Source organism: Balaenoptera acutorostrata, chromosome 15 (genome assembly GCF_949987535.1).
Source record: "Balaenoptera acutorostrata chromosome 15, mBalAcu1.1, whole genome shotgun sequence".
NCBI lineage: Eukaryota > Metazoa > Chordata > Mammalia > Artiodactyla > Balaenopteridae > Balaenoptera > Balaenoptera acutorostrata.
The window spans coordinates 56,467,853-56,490,019 of NC_080078.1; the positions used below are offsets into that span (position 1 = coordinate 56,467,853).

The 22,167-nt window shown below is 43.7% G+C and overlaps 1 protein-coding gene, 1 non-coding gene and 2 pseudogenes across 11 annotated transcripts in view; 2 read left to right on the forward strand and 2 right to left on the reverse strand.

Annotated features, from left to right (window-relative positions):
* Positions 1-22,167, reverse strand: part of SHLD1 (shieldin complex subunit 1) — a 104,944-nt gene that overhangs the window by 68,041 nt on the left and 14,736 nt on the right. Inside the window, exon 4 of one of the 10 annotated variants that reach the window (XM_028168929.2) lies at positions 1,091-1,693. The exons of 7 other annotated variants lie outside the window; for them this stretch is intronic. In XM_028168929.2, the coding sequence (XP_028024730.2) occupies positions 1,668-1,693 (26 nt within the window). In that variant the 3' untranslated portion in view covers positions 1,091-1,667. Of the gene's footprint in view, positions 1-1,090; positions 3,061-22,167 lie in introns of those variants that run through there. 2 more of the 10 variants (XM_057529180.1, XM_028168928.2) reach the window with 2 other exon arrangements.
* On the forward strand, positions 4,329-5,477 carry LOC103020656 (B-cell CLL/lymphoma 7 protein family member B-like; annotated as a pseudogene).
* Positions 8,752-12,448, forward strand: LOC103020368 (RNA guanine-N7 methyltransferase-activating subunit-like protein; annotated as a pseudogene).
* On the reverse strand, positions 14,593-14,699 carry LOC114239096 (U6 spliceosomal RNA). The gene has a single exon (XR_003624284.1). It is a non-coding gene; the product is annotated as a U6 spliceosomal RNA (small nuclear RNA).

The window sequence follows — 22,167 nt, forward strand, 5'->3', positions numbered from 1 at the left end:
TCTGGCTTAGTAGGGGAGGGGCATCTCGGGCCCAGTGGAGGAGAGTGCTTCCCCTGGTCACTTATTGCTATGTGTCTCCTACAGGCTCCCCCTTGCTGGGTGCTGGGTTCTCCTGATGACGTTGGATAGACAACCAGTCAATCATGGGGCGAGAGGAGCCTATGTGACCCCTTCTTGTTGCTAGATGTAGGTCAGGGTACACTGGTCCTGGCCACCTTCTCTATGCTGTTCCTTCAGTCCTGGGGCCCCCAAACCAATTCAACTTCTTCTTACCACTGCAAATGGTCTACTTTGGATGCCACTTGCGTTTCCAGGACTATAGCTGTACTTAGCAGAGAAAAGCAGGGAGAAATAGGTCTACACTATTTTGTCAGATTACAAAAGATTTTTAAAATCTCTTACCTTTTAATGCTCCTATAATTTCATCAAATAAGGCATATTTAAATCCTTTGATCTTATCTTTTCAGAAGAAAACATAACATTTACTTGGCAAATGTGGAAAAAAAATCAGATAGCATTTTTTATATCTGTATTCTACCCTGTAATCAATCAAGCAAGATACGTGAAAAGGTGTCCTCAAATTATACAACAACATGTGCAGTAACTAGGCCTAATTAATAAGTTAGCTTCTCAGACTTTGAGTAAAATAATCTCTAACAACTTTAAGTTTTAAGATGAAAAAAACTCTGCAAAGAATGAATTACAAAGGCTTAACACATAAGGTAGATTTAAATTCTTTTTCTCTGTAAGGCTCAGGAACATGAAAAAAGTGGCCACAAGAGGGCAGCAGACTCAAACTCTGCCCCATAGCAAGAGCCTGCCAAGCAGGTGTCCAGGCTCCAGACCCAGAGTAGCTGCTTAAGTATTACTGGCTAAAACCACGGGATATTATTTTAACCCATTCTCCCCTTATACTTTACCTCTAAAATGCCATTGGTCCATGGATAATGTCCTCATCTTTTTATCTATACTGTGCTTAACACGCCCCAATATTTTTCAAAAAGTTCTTTGTAAAAGAAAATTCTGGACATAACAATTACTGAATACATTGTAAAGAAATGAAGTTAAACCTCTTTCCTTGTTTGTTTTTAGAATTTATTTTAATTTTCCACTCATTTGTATTATTTTGTAAGCAGGAAAAAACTCACAATGCTATAAAATATAAGAATACAGTTTTCTTAAGAAAATAGCTTAAAAAGACAGTCTTTAGGGGTATCCTTAAAACTGTAATCTCATGTACTACAATTAGAGAGATTTTTTGCTGAAAAAAAAAATGAAGGAAACAACATACTTTCTTCATGATGGGGAAATGTAGTGATAATTCTCTACTCTCAGTAGCATTATAGTTCCTCACATATATTCAGTTCTCGGCTGTTTTCTTGACTTTTTAAAAATTTTTTTGTTTATTTGGTTGCGTTGGGTCTTTGTTGTTGCATGTGGGCTTTCTCTAGTTGCATTGAGTGGGGGCTACTCTTCGTTGCGGTGCATGGGCTTCTCATTGCGGTGGTTTCTCTTGTTGCGGAGCTCAGGCTTTAGGCGCGCAGGCTTCAATAGTTGTGGCATGCGGGCTCAGTAGTTGTGGTGCACGGGCTTAGTTGCTCCGCAGCATGTGGGATCTTCCCGGACCAGGGATCCAACCCGTGTCCCCTGCATTGGCAGGCGGATTCTTAACCACTGTGCCACCAGGAAAGTCCTTCAAAGAAAAAAGCTGGGGGATTTAGAGAGAGACCAGTCTGGGCTAGTCTGAACACTTTTCATATGAGAGTTGAGCAAATCTGCAGGACTTATGTGAGAGTACACGTTATTTTTTTTTAATTTATTTATGTTATTTATTTATTTTTGGCTGCATTGGATCTTCGTTGCTGCGCGTGGGCTTTCTCTAGCTGCGGCGAGCGGGGGCTACTCTTCGTTGCGGTGCGCGGGCTTCTCATTGCGGTGGCTTCTCATTGCGGTGGCTTCTCTTGTTGCGGAGCATGGACTCTAGGTGTGCGGGCTTCAGTAGCTGTGGCTCACGGGCTCAGTTGTTGTGGCTCGCAGGCTCTAGAGCACAGGCTCAGCAGTTGTGGTGCATGGGCTTAGTTGCTCCGCGGCATATGGGATCTTCCCAGACCAGGGCTCAAACCCGTGTCCCCTGCATTGGCAGGGGGGTTCTTAACCACTACGCCACCAGGGAAGTCCCGCATGTGCTATTTAACTTAGAATCTTTTTTGTCCTATAGTACACATAAGCTCAATGACAGCTTAAATTTGATGGTAAAGTTATAAACTGGTGAACAAGGTACCGTGATACTTGATATCTATTTTTAAATCTTGTCAAATTTCACTTAAGTGTGTTGTTCATTTATTCAACCAGCCTCCGCTGAGCACCTACTATGTGACAGGCACTGTACCCTTATTCCTTACAGGCCAGGGTTCAGGTCTGGACACTGGCTGCAACAGGCACTGTTCTTAGACCAGGCAGAGAGCAAAACAAGAACCCACACAGGGAAGCACCAGGATCCCAGGAATGAATTAAAAAACACTTATCCTTGCAAGTTATGTGCCAGTAAGATGGGTTTTTGTAACTTTGAGCATGTTAGCAAGACCTAGCTCCATCAAAAACTCCAGGGAGCTGGCGGGTTGGGAAACAGCAGCCACTCAGCAAACAAGGAGCATGATTTACAGCTTCAAAGAACAAAGAGCCAAGAATAAGAAGAGTTCCGGGTCCAGATGAGAAAATCTTTTCTGGACAGAAAGAGTTACCGAGAGTTCCATCCATTCCAGCAAAGTTAAAAAACTATGACTTTATTTTCTTCCTTCAGTTTTAACATAAGAAGTTGGAACCTGCCTGGTGTGAGAAATTTATCTGAAAAGGCAATGCCTTCTTTCCGATAGGTCTACAGGTTGGTAGAGCTTCTTCAGTGATGGGAAGATGAGAGGCTGAAAGGGGAGCTCAGTGGGCAGCGGACACAATGCTGGTCAATGAACCAGAGTCCTGGTGGCCCGAGACAGTGCTGAGACTGGTGTGAAGATATTCAGAGTTAGCAGAAAAAGGCTCGCAAGGACTTTCCAGAAGAGGTAACTGCAAATATTTAAGACAATATTTATTACTTAGTACTTACTCATACCTTGATGTTTGCATTTCTTTAAAGTTCTGCCTTGAAGTCAATGTAACCCAGATTTGAGTCTCAGTTTTCCACAGTTTGCAGGGTAAAATATTAATATGTTACATGTTAACCTTTCTATGGCTCCATTTTCTCGTGGGTAACATGGAGATCATAACATTACTTACTTCTTGGGGTGGTTGTGAGAATCAGAAGGAACAACGCATGTAAAATGCATAGCACAGTGCCTGGAATGCAAGTGTACAATAAATGATAAACTACTGATCTTCCTGTCTCCCCTTAATTTTTTCTTTTTTTTTTTTTTTAATTTGGCTGTGCTGTGAGGCTTGCGGGATCTTAGTTCCCTGACCAGGGATCGAACTAAGGCCCCGGCAGCGAAAGCACCAAGTCCTAACCACTGGAATGCCAAGGAATTCCGTCTCCCCTTAATTGTATATGATCTTCTTTGTCCTACCAATATATGACAATGAATGCGACTAGTGATGGTGTATGTTTGACTGTTTCCACCGAGTTGTTTCCTCATATTGTAAGAAGACACAGCTGAGTGATGTCAGGAATGAATGTTCACTTGGAGAAGCCCCTGAAGAGAGCTATATGGTCAGGCCACGGGGCCACCGCTATACGCCTGGACTGAAGAGTAAATACCTGTTGGTACAGCTCTCGACAGGAACACAGCCTGTCTTTAAAAACTGTAACTGCAGGCAGAGTGCACAGAAGTAAACAAGCCTCTTCTCCCACAGCAAGTGTCCTTGACACTCAAAACTAAGGATGATGAGAGATGGCACAGATCACAAATAGCATTCCTGAGCCTTAAAAATAATTCTACTTGGGCTTCCCTGGTGGCACAGTGGTTAAGAATCCGCCTGCCAATGCAGGGGACAAGGGTTTGATCCCTGCCTGGTCTGGGAAGATCCCACATGCCGCAGAGCAACTAAGCCCATGTGCCACAACTACTGAGCCTGTACTCTATAACCCATGCGCCACAACTACTGAAGCCAGTGAGCCACAACTACCGAAGCCGGCGTGCCTAGAGCCCGTGCTCCGCAACAAGAGAAGCCACCACAATGAGAAGCCCGCGCACAGCAACAAAGACCCAATGCAGCCAAAAATAAATAAATGAATAAATAAATTTATTAAAAAAAAAAAATCCTGGGCGGCGCGCGAGGCACGCGATTCCCGGTGCCTTGGGAGCAGTGCCCCGGCCCCCGCCGCTCCCGCCGCCGCCATGTCAGGCCGGTCTGTCCGGGCCGAGACCCGCAGCCGGGCCAAGGATGACATCAAGAAGGTGATGGCAGCCATCGAGAAAGTGCGGAAATGAAAGAAAAGTCAAAATCGAACAGTTCAGCAGCCCGGGAACCTAATGGCTTTCCCTCTGATGCCTCAGTCAATTCCTCTCTCCTTCTTGAATTCCAGGATGAAAACAGCAGCCAGAGTTCCGTGTCTGATGTCTATCAGCTCAAGGTGGACAGCAGCACCAACTCGAGCCCCAGCCCCCAGCAGAGCGAGTCCCTGAGTCCAGCGCACACGTCCGACTTCCACACAGATGACTCCCAGCCCCACACCCTGGGCCAGGAGATCCTGGAGGAGCCCTCCCTGCCTGCCTCAGAAGTTGCTGATGAACCTCCCACCCTCACGAAGGAAGAACCGGTTCCATTAGAGACACAGGTTGCTGAGGAAGAGGAAGACTCAGGTGCGCCTCCCCTGAAACGCTTCTGTGTGGACCAACCCGCAGTGCCGCAGACAGCGTTGGAAAGCTAGCACCACCCTGGCACCCTTCGCCTCCTGGCCCCAGGCCTCTCTTGCATTCTGGTTCTGGCTGTGCTGTGCTGCTGGGCTAAGGGCAAGCACTGGGCTCCAGAGCCTGCACATAGGAGCCTTCTGGGCTGGAAGGCTGACATAGGACTGGGGGTCTTAACGTCATCTTCCCGTCCCTGGCACCTGTGTCTGCTTGATCCTGAGAAGAGGAGCACTCCTGTCCTTTTTGCACCCCAAGTAGGCTGGAGCATCGGCCACTCCAGGGTTCATCTGTCACCTCCAGGCAGCAGTCTCTGCTCCGGAACCTCTGGACTGAGCTGCTGGTGCTTCGACAAGAGGAAAGAGATGTGGAAGGCATCCTCTAGAGAAGAGAGTGCCTAGGGCTTACTTGAATTGAATGGAGACTGTAGATTCGTGGACTTTCCCATAGGGCTAGGGGCCCTGTAGGCTGCTGTTGGAGAATGCCTGAGTAGACTCCGGAGGCAAGGGAAGGGCTTCGCTCCATGAGAGGGCGGAGAAGTCCATATAGATTTCTTGCTGTCCTGGCACTTCTGCCCATTCCTGAGGTTATCCTGCCTCTCATGGGCTCTCTGGCTGCTGACAGTCCTTTGTCCCCCACTGTAACAATCCCCTTCCCCCAACACATGCGCACGCGTGCACACACACACGCACGCACGCACGCACAGCTTTTGCTGTTTCCACCTGGACATTTCATTCCAGCATCCCTTGCCTCCTGCCACGGTCCCCAGCACTCCTGCCGCAAACTCTGCCCCAGCGAGAATTTGAGGTTCTGACAACAGCACCCATTCCCACAGTACTCCTTCAGCTCAGACTGTCTAGAAAGTTCCCTTTTCTTTGAAATCTGCATGTTTAATTGAACCTCGTGATTTTATTTTTTGTTTCAAAAAAGTTTAAGAAAATGGAAATGGGCAACAGTGAGTGAAGACATATTTTAGCACCGAATAGAATATTTTTAAAATTAAACTATTTGAAATTTGAAAAAAAAAAATCCTACTCAAACTGTTATCACCTCTACTGACTATTTAACATTGTCTACAATTTAGCAGGCTAAAATACAGAACTATATGTATGTATGTATATATATATATATACATATATATATATATTTTTTTTTTTTTTAAGGGATAGAAAAGTCACAGTTAGAAGTAGTCTGTAAAGAGGGTCTCCAAGGAAATAGGAGTTGCCAGGTCACTATGTGACTTTGGGTGACTTTCTTCAATATCCTGGGGTTCAACTTCCCCTTGTAGAAAATGAGACAACTAGGAGACCTTGGTGGTTTTCAAACCTTTTTTTTGGCCCTGACATCCTTTCTTCCAATGAATGATTATCTGGAAGCCCACAGTGTAAATAAGCTAATACAGATGAGCAAGAGTGGAGAGTCCAGGGCTCACTACTGTCTCCCAGTCCTGACCTGTAGCTCTCAAAGAGCTGCCTGGAGCACAGTTTGGGCACACTGGCCCAGAAGCTGTACCATTCTCTAACTCTGTGAGCCTTAATCATGTACACTTAGCGTTTACCCTTCACTCCTTGGGCCACACAATTAGGACACATTGCTGCTTTCCAACAGTGGCAAGAAAAGAGTTCAAAACCCGTTTAGAACCTGAAAATTAAGCCTAGTTGGCTGAATCTGCATAACTCAATCCAGCAAGTGGTAACAAAATGCAGAGATGCAAAAAAAAAAAAAAAAAAAATGCAGAGATGCATTGCCATGAAGAATACTCAAACTTCCCAAATAAAACCCATCAACTTGATATGTGATAGGAAGTTTCAGATTTTGTTCTATGATTTCTCAGAGAATTGGCTCATCAGTCTCCTTCTTTCCCTTCCTGACTATCTTAGGTCCAGTTTAGAGGAGGCTGTGTCATTAGCTACTAGGTTGGGTACTATTCAATGCAGCTATAAAGAAAATGTCTTTAACATTATTTCCATGTCTGAAATATACCCTGACTCCTTTTTAAAATGACAACACCACATCCAAAATTCTACAGTTATTATGTAAATTCTATTTTGAGATTTTGAATTTAAGAGCTTATAATTTCTTATGGAAATAAAATTTTCAAGAATTACAAATGGATACCACATGAATAGCAGAAAGGAAAAAGACATACTTATCTACTCTTAAAAAATAAATTCCTTAGATGAAATGCCTAAATACACAGGTTATAAAATGGCCTTTGAAGATTGGGATGTTGATAAATTCCAAAAGAAGAATAAGGAGCATCAAACCACCATTTACTTTAAACTTATAGCCATTTGTCAGCAGGGTCTTTAATCATCAAAGACACTGTGTTTAATATTCAACTTGCTGTATACACTCAACCAATTTCCCCAACAACTGCTCTTAGAAGTTCAAGTTGGAGGAAAGGGCTGAGGTTTCCCACCTCCACGCTGCAATGTCAAAGCAACTGCAGAGGAATGCTGTGTCCTGCATTAGAATACATCTTGGGTGCTCTCCAGGATAAAGGTTTGCGAGGGCTCTAATGAGACAGGCCACGTGAGCTACCCAGAGTTTATCAAGCTGGAATGGTACACACAGGACTGCACCTCCAGGAAGCCTTTGTGACCTTGAGTTTGAGAGGTTTCTCCAAGACTATTTGCCATTTCACTCTGCATTTTCATTCTGTTTACTATATGCTTTCTTCGAGCCCAGTAATGAAAGAGAAAGGAAATATGTATCTAAGAGGCAGGGAGTTCAAGTTCATCAACAAAAATGTACTTGGGACTAATTGACAGGTTGAATTCATCAGTCTCTGGAGTGGACTGGAGCTAACCAGGGAGGGGAGAGCACACTTCAATGAGGGAAGCAAAGCAGCTGAGGCACCAGGGCCTGACTCAGAATAGAAACAGGCCCGACTGGAACGGCAGGCCTGTGTTAATGAGTACTTAGACACCAGCAGGGGCTTGTATTCAGCTGGTGCGCACCTGCACAGCCTTGCCAGTTGTTAAAATATTGCAATACTGTTGAATTGGTTGTTAAATATTTTGAACAAATACCCCAGACATCAGATTACACAGTCCTGAAAATGAGGCGCAGGAGCCTTGAGAGGAGTTGGCAGGAAAGTGAAGTGGACCAGGACATCTCAAGGGGATTTAAATAGAGGACGTGAAGACAACTGTGTTTCGGGAGGACCTTCTTGGCGTGTGGCTCTTCTGCCTGATCTCCCCAGGAAGCGCAAAGGGCGGGGGTTTCACAATCCTGTGCTTGGCCAAGGTGACAAGTTGTTGTTTGCTCCCCAGCAATTCATAGGACGTGGCTAATCGGTCACTTCAGGACAGATGAGCTCTGTTTATTTAGACAGAGCCCAGCCTCACCTGCCTTTGGTACCCAGACAGAAATGACCAAGGCTTTGAGGTTTTTCTGACTAATACTCTCAGGTTCTTATCAACGCGCGCACTTCTTGGAAAGCACTCTCAAGCCTCACGTCCTTTGCCATGAATCTCCTCCCCCGGGGCACAGGCAGTGAGGTGGCAGCTGGGCACAGCAGATAAGGGCAGAGGAGTATCTGTTTCGCTCCCGGCACCTGAGCAGGAGCAGTTGGGGTGGAGGTCACGGCCGGAGAATGAGGAAGAGTCTTGCGTGAGGTGAAGAGGGAGGAGGGAGAGCAGGGCCTCCTTCCAGAAGTTGGGTCAGTGACAGGCCCACAACAAAGGCAGCTGCATGGTGACACAGGGAATCCGTACAAAAGGAGCCAAGTGCAGTGAGTCCCAGGTTGGATGCGCCCAATGCTGGGTGACCCTGGTGACTGTAACCGGAAACTTTTGACCGTTCACCAACCCCTCCAAGAGCAATTTCCTAACAACACACAGCAGCAAAAAGCAAACCAAGAATGAAGTTGGCTTGGGAAGTGGATATGTTGGGAAGCTGAGACGGGATGGCCACCATCAGGACAGCTGCAGAAACCAACGTGCAGATAGGCCGGGTCTCTGACAAACTAGGGATCCAGAGTTATTGGACTAGATTAAAACATGGGCCAAAGTCTCCAGAGGGCTGGTGAGGGAGAGAGCCTGTAACCACAGGCACCTAAGAACATGCAGTGAGGGGAGGAAAGCGACTCAATTTACAAGAAGAAAGTGAACCCTCAGGCTCCTGGACAGTCTGAGAAACAGGTGGTGGAAGATGGTCAGCACAGAGCCCATCGGCTGGGCACTCAGGGCAGTGACTCCCCTAGAGGTTAAGGCTGTCCATCTCAAGTTCATGGCTTGATAACGGCCAGATTAACAGTGACAACCTAAGTTTACTTTGTAGAAAATCTCACCAAAGGCAGATTTGGAATGTTTACAACAAAATAAACAGCTTTCCATGTAAGCATCTCCTACTGATGTCAGAATGAAGTCCTTTTGTGGTGGATAAACCTGAGCCCAGTTATTCCCATTTAGCATAAACTCTCAGATGCGGGCTGTTAAATAAACGGATGGCTGCCTCCCATTTGACCCCAGCATAATCCTTGCTTCCATCATGGCTCAAAGATACCATTTCCACTTAGTTTGCAGGAACCTCTGGGTGATCTGGTCTGTTTTTAAAACGGTCACGAGTATTGTCAGTAATAAATGGCATAACCTACAAAAGTACTACAGAGTGGCCGAGTGTACAGCCAAAGAAAATTTTTGAAAATATTTAAGTCTGAATAAAATAGTATCAAAACCTAATATTCCTCCCTAAAATTACCACCTCCCAAAATGAGCTGTTTGTTCTATCAAGCTAACAAACTTGCCTACATTTATTTCCAGCAGCTCCTTGTCCCAAGGGTAGCAGCCCCTTGGTTATTTTCCAGGTTAGAAAAGAGCAAACTTGTCTCAAAGTATGACTTAAAATGCTGCCTTTGGATTCACCCCGGCTCTGCCATTTAATTAGTGACACTGGGCAAGTTTCCTAACTTCTCTAAGCCTCATGTCCTCATGTATAAAACAGGGCTAATTTCCATTTCTCAGGTTTGTGGTAAAAATGGAAAGTGGCAAAGGTTTGAGAAACACTAAGCGTGGAGCCCAGCAGCACAGAACCTGATGGGCAGCAAGTCCTCCACAAACAGAAGCAATCATTGCTCACCCATTCTAAGACGTTCCAGAACCCTGTGGTGCAGAGAGAAATGCCCAGGCACAGAACCTTCCTTGGGGGACTGTGTGCAGCCCAGCGGGCGTGCTGGGAGTGCTGCAGAGGGTCAGGCACAGCCACGGGCAAAAGGCGGGAGATGGACGCTAAGGATGGTTCCACTGGGAAAGGTCAAGCTCCGGGATGGGGAGGGGAGGGGAGTGTGAGAAGGTGTGGGGGTGGGAAACCTAAACAGGATGCTTTTCAAGGACAGCAGACAGGCAAATCCCCAAATCTCTCTCCTACCTGCCTTGATTCCAGAAATTGAACCTCTCTTTTAGGCTAAGGCTCAGTACTCTTAAGAACTGGGACTCCAAGAGCACAGAGGCGGGTGACTCACCTGTGTGTGTGTGTTTGCCTTGACAGAAGTGACAGAGTTTAAGCCACTGCACAAGAGTCTATAACTTACTTTACACACGTTATTTTTTTTTAATATTTATTTATTTATTTGGCTGCGCTGGGTCTTAGCTGTGGCATGCGGGATTTCTGTCACCGCGTGAGGGATCTTTTTGGGGGCATGGGGGATCGTTTCTTTAGTTGCAGCACGTGGGATCTTTAGTTGTGGCATGCGAACTCTTAGCTGTGGCATGTGGGATATAGTTCCCTGACCAGGGATCAAACCTGGGCCCTCTACATTGGGAGCGTGGAGTCAGCCACTGGACCACCAGGGAAGTCCCACTTTGCACATGTTAAATGGCTGACAGTTCTGCCGTGTCTCCATCAGTTACACATTTTGACTTTTCTTTTGCGAGGCAGAGGAAATGTGACAATCTCCTCCTCCAACACTGACCATGTTATGGGGCTAAATTCAGGCTTTGAAACCGAGGAGGACCCTGTGGGGCTCCCGGGCATGGAGAATTTTCTGTCCCCCGTTTCTTGTAATCAAGACTCCAGCCTCCATAACCTTCCCTGAGTTCCAAAGGGCAGATTCGAACTGTTGCTAATCAAGGCAGGAGCAGCCAAGAAACCACCTGAGGCAAGATTAAAGGGACCAGAGAGGTTCATCAAGATTAAGGGACCCTGCACACACCCTCATCTTGTCAGCAACCCCACCCTTGAACTATTGCTATAAACTCCTCATCAAATCCTCCCAGGTGGGGACACACAGTTTTTCAAGACAGGAGCCTGCTGTGTCCCCCTTTGCTCAGCAAAGCAATAAAGCTATCCTTTTCTACTTCACCCAAAACTCTGTCTCCAAGATTCAATTCGGCACTGGTGTACAGAGAGGCTGAACTTTCAGCATCAGCTTCACCTAATTCAGTGCTGCCTATGACTCCCAACCCTTATACTGGAACCTTCCAAAGTTATCCATAAGCAGCCTTAAGCTATGTATGTACATGAGGAGTGGGGAGGGAGGGGAATGGAGACATTTTATGTTGTGATCAACTTCAGCCCTAAATAAATGTGGGCCTGTCTCGTAATGAAATAATAAGTTAGCATTTACTCATCCATTCTTTCTTTTTAATTTTTGTTTTGTTGTTGTTGTTGTTTTTATTTTTACTCATCCATTCTTCATACAGTACCTGCTACCCTGGAATTTATGTTCTCGTTGGGGGAGACAAACAAATAAAGTAACAATAAAATACATAGGGTGCCCAATGACACTGGTGCTGTGGAAAAGAATAAAGCCAGGGAAGGACATGATGAGGGAGCATCAGCAGGAGAGGGGCAAGGCTGGGCCTCTCTGAAGGGTGAACATGTGAGGCAGCAGCCCAGCCCGGGGTGGGAAGGGTGGGTGATGGTACAAGGTGAGGTCAGAGAGGCCAGGCCCAGGGCCCCAGGGACATGGGGCCAGGTTAAGTCCTGGTAAGTTTGGCTTCAGCTCTGAGTCAGGTAAGAAGCCACCAAAGACTAACATAATATGATTTACACTTTAAAAGGATCCTCTGGTCTCTGTGTTAAGAAGAAACTGTAGGAGGGAGGAATCAAGATGGCAGAATAGGAGGAGGCGGAATTCACCCTTCCTCACAAGTACATCAAGAATACATCTACAGGTGTGGTCCTGTTACCTTGGAGAGCTGAAGGGGTCTGGAGGTCCTGTGATGGTGTTCTGGGCCGGAGATCTAAACAATCTAAACATTAAACAGTACAGCTGCTTCAAATCCCTGGGGATTTCAGAATAACTGACACTTCTGAAGCTGTTCCAAATTCTGAAGAGATGTTTGCCAGTAGATTCACAGAAGATGACAAAGGGTACCAGGTATTAGGAATACCTGAAATGCCCTCCTGAGTCCCCTCCAATTGTTGAGGAATGGAATAGCAGAGGTGGTGGGAACCAAAGAAATAGAGGCAATCGGTTGCAAGATAACAGACAGTTTAGAGGTAGGGATAGCAGACAGGGGTGGCCAAGTGACAATCGATCCAATCAGTGGCACGGATGATCCTGGGGTAACAATTACCCGCAGCACAGACAAGAACCTTACTACCCCCATCAGTATGGACACTATGGTCACAACCAACAACCTCCCTATGGCTACTACTGATAGAAACGTCAGCAGCTTTTAGTAAAACCATTTACTCTGTTAACATGACAAAAGTTTATGTTGTATTTTCTTTTTTTTTTCTTTTTTTTTTTTTTTTAAGTCTTCTAAACTTATTTAATTAATTTATTTACTTGTTTATTTTTCGGCTGTGTTGGGTCTTCGTTTCTGTCTGAGGGCTTTCTCTAGTTGTGGCAAGCAGGGGCCACTCTTCATCGCGGTGCGCTGGCCTCTCACTATTGCGGCCTCTCTTGTTGAGGAGCACAGGCTCCAGACACGCAGGCTCAGTAGTTGTGGCTCATGGGCCTAGTTGCTCCGCGGCATGTGGGATCTTCCCAGACCAGGGCTCGAACCCCTGTCCCCTGCATTAGCAGGCAGATTCTAAACCACTGCGCCACCAGGGAAGCCCAGATGTTGTATTTTCTGTTGGTCATAGTTTTACATCTGATTGTAGAGAGTGGATTGATTTTTTGGAACTTGAGACTTTTTTTTAAATTAGATCTTACTGGAGAGATATGATGGCTGCTGGAAATATCAATAAATACTCCCCTAAAAAAAAAAAAAGAATACCTCTACAAATGCAACAGTTCTCACAGAGCACCTGCTGAACACTAGCAGAAGACCTCGGACACCTAAAAATGCAATTAAAAATCCCCACACAACTGGGTAGGATGAAAGAAAGAAAAAACAAAAGAAAAGAAACGAGAAGGGACAGCATCCCTGGCAGGGAAATGAAGGTGGGGAGAGGTTCCTGCACTCAGAAAAGCCCATTCATGGCAGGAAAATCAGCTGGGGCAGAAAGGGACCTTTGGGGGATTGGAGGTGAACACAGCAACCGGTCTGTGGAAGGCAGGACAAAGTAAGAACTGCGCGTATGGTCCATGTAACAGCCCTGCACACCCCAGCCTGAGTCACATGCCTCCTGGTGTGGAGGGGGCTGGGTGCTGGAAACTAGGGTTTGGAGAGTGGACCCAGGGGGGACAGCGATTGGCTGTGAAGAGACAGCCTGCAGGGACAGGAGTAAGGAGCTCCACAACAGGGAAGGTTTTTGGAAGAAACCCGGGCTGCTATAGAAGCAAGGTATCATTGTTGAGTGGCACACAAGGAGCGGAGCCGCCATTGCAACTCCCTTCCCCCCTCGCTGGCCCCTGCCTCCACGGGCCCTGGGAGGGACTCCCACCAGAGCGAGCGTGTCCCAGTCTGTTGCAACTTCCTGCCAGTCTCTGTCACCACAGACACTTCACACGACCCAGTTGTGGCTGCCTTATCCCTCCACAGCCTGAGTGAATAAGTTCCCCAGTCAGCCTGGGTGCCTCAATCACCGTTGTTTTCGCCACCTCTCGCCTGGGCGGGGAAAAGACACCTAATGGTAGCCCACATGCAGAGGTGGGACCAAAACCAAAGCTGAGCCCCAGGGGCTATGCTACTAAGGAAGAGGAACGGAATTCTCTCTGTGCAGCTGCACAAGCTTTGGATTAAATCCCTGGGATCTGCTTGGTAAACCCTGCATCTGAGGAATATCTGAATGGACATGTGCTCCCACAACTGAGACCAGTCTAGCTTTAGCAGCTGTGGACTCTGGGGGCAAGTACACGTGGGAGATGGGCAAGGTCAGAGTCTGAGCTGCCCCCACAGGGCCCACAGCCGGTCCAGAGACCTACCTAGAGGTATTGGAGGGCCTCCTGGGGAGGCAGGGGTTGGCTGTGGCTCACTGTGGGGTCAAGGACACTGAGAGTGGAGGCCTCAGGAAAATATCATTATTAAGATTGTTTTTTGGGCTTCCCTGATGGCACAGTGGTTGAGAATCTGCCTGCCAATGCAGGGGACATGGGTTCAAGCCCTGGTCTGGGAAGATGACACGGAGCAACTGGGCCCGTGAGCCACAACTACTGAGCCTGCGCGTCTGGAGCCTGTGCTCCACAACAACAGAGGCCGCGATAGTGAGAGGCCCGCACACCATAATGAAGAGTGGCCCCCACTCGCTGCAACTAGAGAAAGCCCTCACACAGAAATGAAGACCCAACACAGCCAAAAATAAATAAATAAATAAATAAATAAATTTATAAGATTGTTTTTCTATTTTTTAATTAATTTTTATTGGGGTATAGTTGCTTTACAATGTTGTCTTAATTTCTACTGTACAGCAAAACAGTATGGAATGCTTCATGAATTTGCATGTCATCCTTGCACAGGGGCCATGCTAATATTCTCTGTATCATTCCAATTTTAGTATATGTGCTACCAAAGCAAGCACTCTTTTTTGGTTTGTTTGTTTCATTTTGTTCTGTTGTTGTTTTCTGTTTTAATTTTATTTAATTTTTAAATATATTTTTTACTTTTCTATTTTTACTTTATTGTGGTTTTCTGGTTTTTTTCTTGTTTTTCTTTTTGTTCTTTTTTTTAATCGTCTTTGTGTGTTTGTTTTATGTTATCTTTGCTTATTTTAGTTTGCTTTCTGTTTTTGTTTTGTTTTGTTGTTTTTGTTAGTTTTTTATTGTTTGTTTTTGGGTTCTTTTGTTTGTTTGGTTGTTCTCTTGGGTTTTTTTGTTTGTTTGTATTTTCTTTTCTTCTGTTTGTCTGTTTAGTTTTGCTTTTATCACTTTTCTTGGGTTTTGCTTGTCTGCTTGTTTTCTTTTCTTCTTTTTTTGGCTGTGCAGCTTGTGGGGTCTCAGTTCCCCAGCCAGGTGTTGGGATAAGAGTGCCAAGTCCAGGACACCGGACCACCAGAAAACTCCCGGACCCAGAGAATATTAGTCAGCGTGAGCTCTCCCAGAGGTCTCCATCTTGACACTAAGATCCAGCTTCACCAAACTGCCTGCAGGTTCCAGTGCTGGATGCCTCACACCAAACAACCAGCAAGACAGGAACACAGCCTCACCCATTAGCAGACAGGCAGCCTAAAAGTCGTACTAAGCTCACAGACACACCAAAACACACTACCTGATACAGCCCAGCCCAGCAGAGGGAAAAGACTCAGTTCCAATCAACAGAGCGCCGGCACCAGTCCCTCCTACCAGGAAGCTGACACAAGTGCCTGGACCAACCTCACCCACCAGGGGGCAGACACTAGAAGCAAGAGGAATTACGACCCTGAAGCCTGTGGAAAGGAGACCATAAACACAGTAAGTTACACAAAATGAGACAACAGAGAAATATGTTGTAGACGAAGGAGCAAGGTAAAAATCCATAAGACCAAATGAATGAAGAGGAAATAGGCAGTCTACCTGAAAAAGAATTCAGAGTAATGATAATAAAGATGATACAAGATCTTGGAAATAGAATGGAGGCACAGATCGAGAAGATACAAGAAATGTTTAACAAGGACCTAGAAGAACTTTCAAGGAACAAACAGTGATAAATAATACAATAACTGAAATGAAAAATACACAGAAGATAGAATAAGTGAGCTGGAAGATAAAATGGTGGAAATAACTGCTGAGGAGCAAAATAAAGAAAAAAGAATGAAAAGAAATGAAGACAGTCTCAGAGACCTCTGGGACAACATTAAGTGCACCAACATTCGAATTATAGGGGTCCCAGAAGACGAAGAGAAAGAGAAAGGGTCTGAGAAAATATTTAAAGAGATTATAATCAAAAACTTCCCTAACATGAGAAAGGAAATAGCCACCCAAGTCCAGGTAGCACAGAGAGTCCCATACAGGATAAAACCAAGGAGAAACATGCCGAGACACATATTAAATACACAAAAAAATATTACATACAAAGAAAACATATTAAAAGCAGCAAGGGAAAAGCAACAAATAACATACAAGGGAATCCTCAGAAGGTTAACAGATAATCTTTCAGCAGAAACGCTGCAGGCCAGAAGGGAGTGGCAAGATATATTTAAAGTGATGAAAGGGAAAAAACTACAACCAATATTACTCTACCCAGCAAGTATCTCATTCAGATTCAACAGAGAAATTAAAAGCTTTACAGACAAGCAAAAGATAAAAGAATAAAGCACCACCAAACCAGCTTTACAACAAAAGCTAAAGGAACTTCTAGGCAAGAAACACAAGAGAAGGAAAAGACCTACAAAAACAAACCCAAAACAATTAAGAATATGATAATAGGAAAATACATATCAATAATTACCTTAAATGTAAGTGGATTAAGTGCTCCAAGCAAAAGACACAGACTGGCTGAATGGATAAAAAACAAGGCCCATATATATGCTGTCTACAAGAGACCCACTTCAAACCTAGGGACACATACAGACTGAAATTGAGGGGATGGAAAAAGATATTCCATGAAAATGGAAATCAAAAGAAAGCTGGAGTAGCAATACTCATATCAGACAAAATAGACTTTAAAATAAAGAATGTTACAAGAGACAAGGAAGGACACTACATAATGATCAAGGGATCAATCCAAGAAGAAGATACAACAACTGTAAATATTTATGCACCCAACAGAGAAGCACCTCAATACATAAGGTAAATACTAACAGCCATAAAAGGGGAAATCGACAGTAACACAATAATAGTGGGGGACTTTAACATTCCACTTATACCAATGGACAGATCATCCAGACAGAAAATTAGTAAGGAAACACAAGCCTTAAATGACACATTAGACCAGACAGACTTCATTGATATTTATAGGACATTCCAACTGAAAGCAGCAGAATACATTCTGTTCTCAAGTGCACATGGAACAGTCTCCAGGGTAGATCACATCTTGGGTCACAAATCAAGCCTTCATAAATATAAGAAAATTGAAATCATATCAAGCATCTTTTCCAACCACAACACTATGAGATTAGAAATCTATTACAGGAAAAAAACTGTAAAAAACATAAACACATGGAAGCTAAACAATACATTATTAAATAACCAAGAGATCAGTGACGAAATCAAAGAGGAAATCAAAAAACACCTAGAGACAAATGATAACGAAAACACGATGATCCAAAACCTATGGGATGCAGCAAAGGGAGTTCTAAGAGGGAAGTTTATAGCAATTCAATCTCACCTCAAGAAATAAGAAAAATCTCAAATAAACAATGTAACCCTACACCTAAAGCAACTAGAGAAAGAAGAACAAAGAAAACCCAAACTAGAGAAAGAAGAACAAAGAAAACCCAAAGTCAGTAGAAGGAAAGAAATCATAAAGATCAGAGCAGAAATAGAAACAAAGAAAACAATAGCAAAGATCAATAAAACTAAAAGCTGGTTCTTTGAGAAGATAAACAGAACTGATAAACCTTTAGCCAGACTCATCAAGAAAAAAGGAAGAGGACTCAAATCAATAAAATTGGAAATGAAAAAGCAGAAGTTACAACTGACACTGCAAAAATACAAATCATCATAAGAGACTACTTCAAGCAGGTATATGCCAAAAAAATGGACAACCTGGAAGCAATGGACAAATTCTTAGAAAGGTACAACCTTCCAAGACTGAACCAGGAAGAAATAGAAAATATGAACAGACCAATGACAAGTAATGAAATTGAAACCGTGATTAAAAATCTTCCTGCAAACGGGACTTCCCTGGTGGTTCAGTGGTTAAGAATCAGCGCTCCCAATGAAGGGGGCCTGGGTTCAATCCCTGGTCATGGAACTAGGTCCCAGATGCATGCCGCAACTAAGAGCTTGCATGCCTCAACTAAAAAAGATCCAGCATGCCGCAACTAAGGAGCCCACATGCCATAACTAAGGAGCCCACACGCCACAACTAAGGAGCCAGCAAGCCGCAACTAAGACCCAAGCAACCAATAAATAAATAAAATAAAATAAATATTTAAAAAAATCTTCCAGCAATCAAAAGTCCAGGACCAGATGGCATCACAGGTGAATTCTATCAAACATTTAGAGGAGAGCCAACACCTATCCTTCTCAAACTCTTCCAAAAAACTGCAGAGGGAGAAATTCTCCTAAGCTCATTCTACGAGGCCACTATCACCCTGATATCAAAACCAGACAAAGAAGTCACAAAAAAAGAAAATAAGAGACCAATACCACTGATGAACATAGACGCAAAAATACTCAACAAAATACTAGCAAACAGAATCCAACAACACATTAAAAGGATCATACACCATGATCAAGTGGGGTTTACCCCAGGAATGCAAGGATTCTTCAATATATGCAAATCAATCAATGTGATATGCCATATTAACAAACTGAAGGATAAAAACCATATGATTATCTCAATAGATGCAGAAAAAGCTTTTGACAAAATTCAACACCCATTTATGATTAAAAACTCTCCAGAAAGTGGGCATAGAGGGAAACTACCTACACATAATAAAGACCATATATGACAAACCCACAGCAAACATCATTCTCAATGGTGAAAAACTGAAAGCATTTCCTCTAAGATCAGGAACAAGACAAGGATGTCCACTCTTGCTACTTTTATTCAACATAGTTTTGGAATTCCTAGCCATGGCAATCAGAGAAGAAAACAAAATAAAAGGAATCCAGATTGGAAAAGAAGAAGTAAAACTGTCACTGTTTGCAGATGACATGATACTATACATAGAGAATCATAAAGATGCTACCAGAAAACTACTAGAGCTAATCAGTGAATTTGGTAAAGTTGCAGGATACAAAATTAATGCACAGAAATCTCTTGCATTCCTATACACTAACAATGAATGATCAGAAAGAGAAATTAAGGAAACAATCCCATTCACCATTGCAACAAAAAGAATAGAATACCTAGGAATAAACCTACCTACGGAGGTAAAAGACCTTTACTCAGAAAACTGTAAGACACTGATGAAAGCAATCAAAGATGACACAAACAGATGGAGATATACCATGTTCTTGGATTGGAAGAATCAGTATTGTGAAAATGACTACACTACCCAAAGCAATCTACAGATTCAATGCAAACCCTATCAAATTACCAATAGCATTTTTTACAGAACTAGAACAAAAAATCTTAAAATCTGTATGGTGACACAAAAGACCCTGAACAGCCAAAGCAATCTTAAGGGAAAAAAATGGAGCTGGAGGAATCAGACTCCCTGACTTCAGGCTATACTACAAAGCTACAGTAACCAAGACAATATGGTACTGGCACAAAAACAGAAATACAGATCAATGGAACAGGATAGAAAGCCCAGAGATAAACCCACACAACTATGGTCAACTAATCTATGACAAAGGAGGCGAGGATATACAATGGAGAAAAGACAGTCTCTTCAATAAGTGGTGCTGGGAAAACTGGACAGCTACATATTAAAGAATGAAATTAGAACACTCTCTAATACCACACACAAAAATAAACTCAAAATGGATTAGAGACCTAAGTGTAAGACCGGACACCATAAAACTCTTAGAGGAAAACATAGGAAGAACACTCTTTGACATAAATCACAGCAAGATCTTTTTCAATCCACCTCCTAGAGTAATGGAAATAAAAACAAAAATAAACCAATGGGATCTAATGAAACTTAAAAGCTTTTGCACAGCAAACTAAACCACAAATAAGACGAAGAGACAACCCTCAGAATGGGAGAAATTATTTGCAAACTAAGCAACTGACAAGGGATTACAAAATATACAAACAGCTCATGCAGCTCAATATCAAAAAAACAAACAACCCAATCAAAAAATGGGCAGAAGACCTAAATAGACATTTCTCCAAAGAAGACATACAGATGGCCAACAAACACATGAAAAGATGCTTAACATCACTCACTAATTATTAGAGAAATGGAAATCAAAACTTCAGTAAAGTATCACCTCACACCAGTCAGAATGGCCACCATCAAAAAATCTACAAACAATAAATGCTGGAGAGGATGTGGAGAAAAGGGAATCCTCCTACACTGTTGGTGGGAATGTAAATTGTTACAGCCACTATGGAGAACAGTATGGAGGTTCCTCAAAAAACTAAAACTAGAACTACCATATGACCCAGCAATCCCACTCCTGGGCATATATCTGGAGAAAACTATAATTCAAAAAGATACACATGCACCCCAATGTTCATTGTAGCACTATTTTCAATAGCCAGGACTTGGAAACAACCTAAATGTCCATCAATAGAAGAATAGATAAAGAAGATGTGGTACATATATATAATGCAATATTACTCAGCCATAAAAAGGAATGAAATTGTGCAATTTGCAGAAACGTGGATGGACCTAGAGACTGTTATACAGAGTGAAGTTAGTCAGAAAGAGAAAAACAAGTATTGTATAATATTGCTTATATGTGGAATCTAGAAAAATTATACAGATGAACTTATTTGCAAAGCAGAAATAGAGACAGAGACATAGAGAATGGACGTATGGTTACCAAGCATGAAAGAGGGGAGTGGAATGAATTGGGAGATTGGGATTGACATATATACACTACTATGTATAAAATAGATACCTAATAAGAACCGAGTGTATAGCACAGGTAACTCTACTCAATGCTCTGTGGTGACCTAAAGAGGGGATATATGTATACGTATAGCTGATTCACTTTGCTGTACAGCAGAAACTAACACAACATTGTAAAGCAACTATACTCCAATAAAAATTAATTTAAAAAAAGGAAGAGGGCTTCCCTGGTGGCGCAGTGGTTGAGAATCCACCTAATACAGGGGTCACGGGTTCGAGCCCTGGTGTGGGAAGATCCCACATGCCGCGGAGCAACTGGGCCCGTGAGCCACAACTGCTGAGCCTGCGCACCTGGAGCCTGTGCTCCGCAACAAGAGAGGCCGTGACAGTGAGAGGCCCGCGCACCGCGATGAAGAGTGGCCCCCGCTTGCCGCAACTGGAGAGAGCCCTCGCACAGAAACGAAGATCCAACACAGCCGAGGGTAAATAAATAAATAAATAAATTTTAAAATTACCTAAAAAAAAAAAAAAAAGGAAGAAATGCAATTTTTTTGAATATTCATATTTAGTTGACTGGGTGTACCTAGTTAACCATTATTATTCAATTATTTAATTATTTGTTTGTTTATTTATTTTGGTTGCGTTGGGTCTTTGTTGCCGCGCACAGGCTTTCTCTAGTTGTGGCGAGCGAGGGCTGCTCTTCATTGTGGTGCATGGTCTTCTCATTGCAGTGGCTTCTCTTATTGCAGAGCACAGGCTCTAGGTGTACGGGCTTCAGTAGTTGCAGCACGCAGGCCCTAGAGTGTGCTGGCTTCAGTAATTGCAGCGCATGGGCTCAGTAGTTGTGGTTTGCAGGCTCTAGAGTGCAGGCTCAGTAGTTGTGGCTCACGGGCTTAGTTGCTCCGTGGCATGTCAGATCTTCCTGGACCAGGGATCGAACCTGTGTCCCCTGCATTGGCAGGCGGATTCTTAACCACTGTGCCACCAGGGAAGTCCCTGTTCAGTGTTTAATTTAGTGACAATTTACTGTAATTATAGATGTCACTATACACAAAGCTTATTTTTATTATGAATTATTTCTTTAGTTTTGGTTAACAGAACTGGAATTCCTGCATGAAAAGTAAAATATTTCTAAGCCCATGTATATGTATTTCCATATACTTTCTATATGAATATGTGAAAGCACAATTTATGAGTGAAGTTTCTCTGCTTTTATATATTCCATTAAAGATAATAATAGAGGGCTTCCCTGGTGGCGCAGTGGTTGAGAATCTGCCTGCTAATGCAGGGGACACGGGTTCGAGCCCTGGTCTGGGAAGATCCCACATGCCACGGAGCAGCTGGGCCCGTGAGCCACAATTGCTGAGCCTGCGCGTCTGGAGCCTGTGCCCCGCGACGGGAGGGGCCGCGATAGAGAAAGGCCCGCGCACCGCGA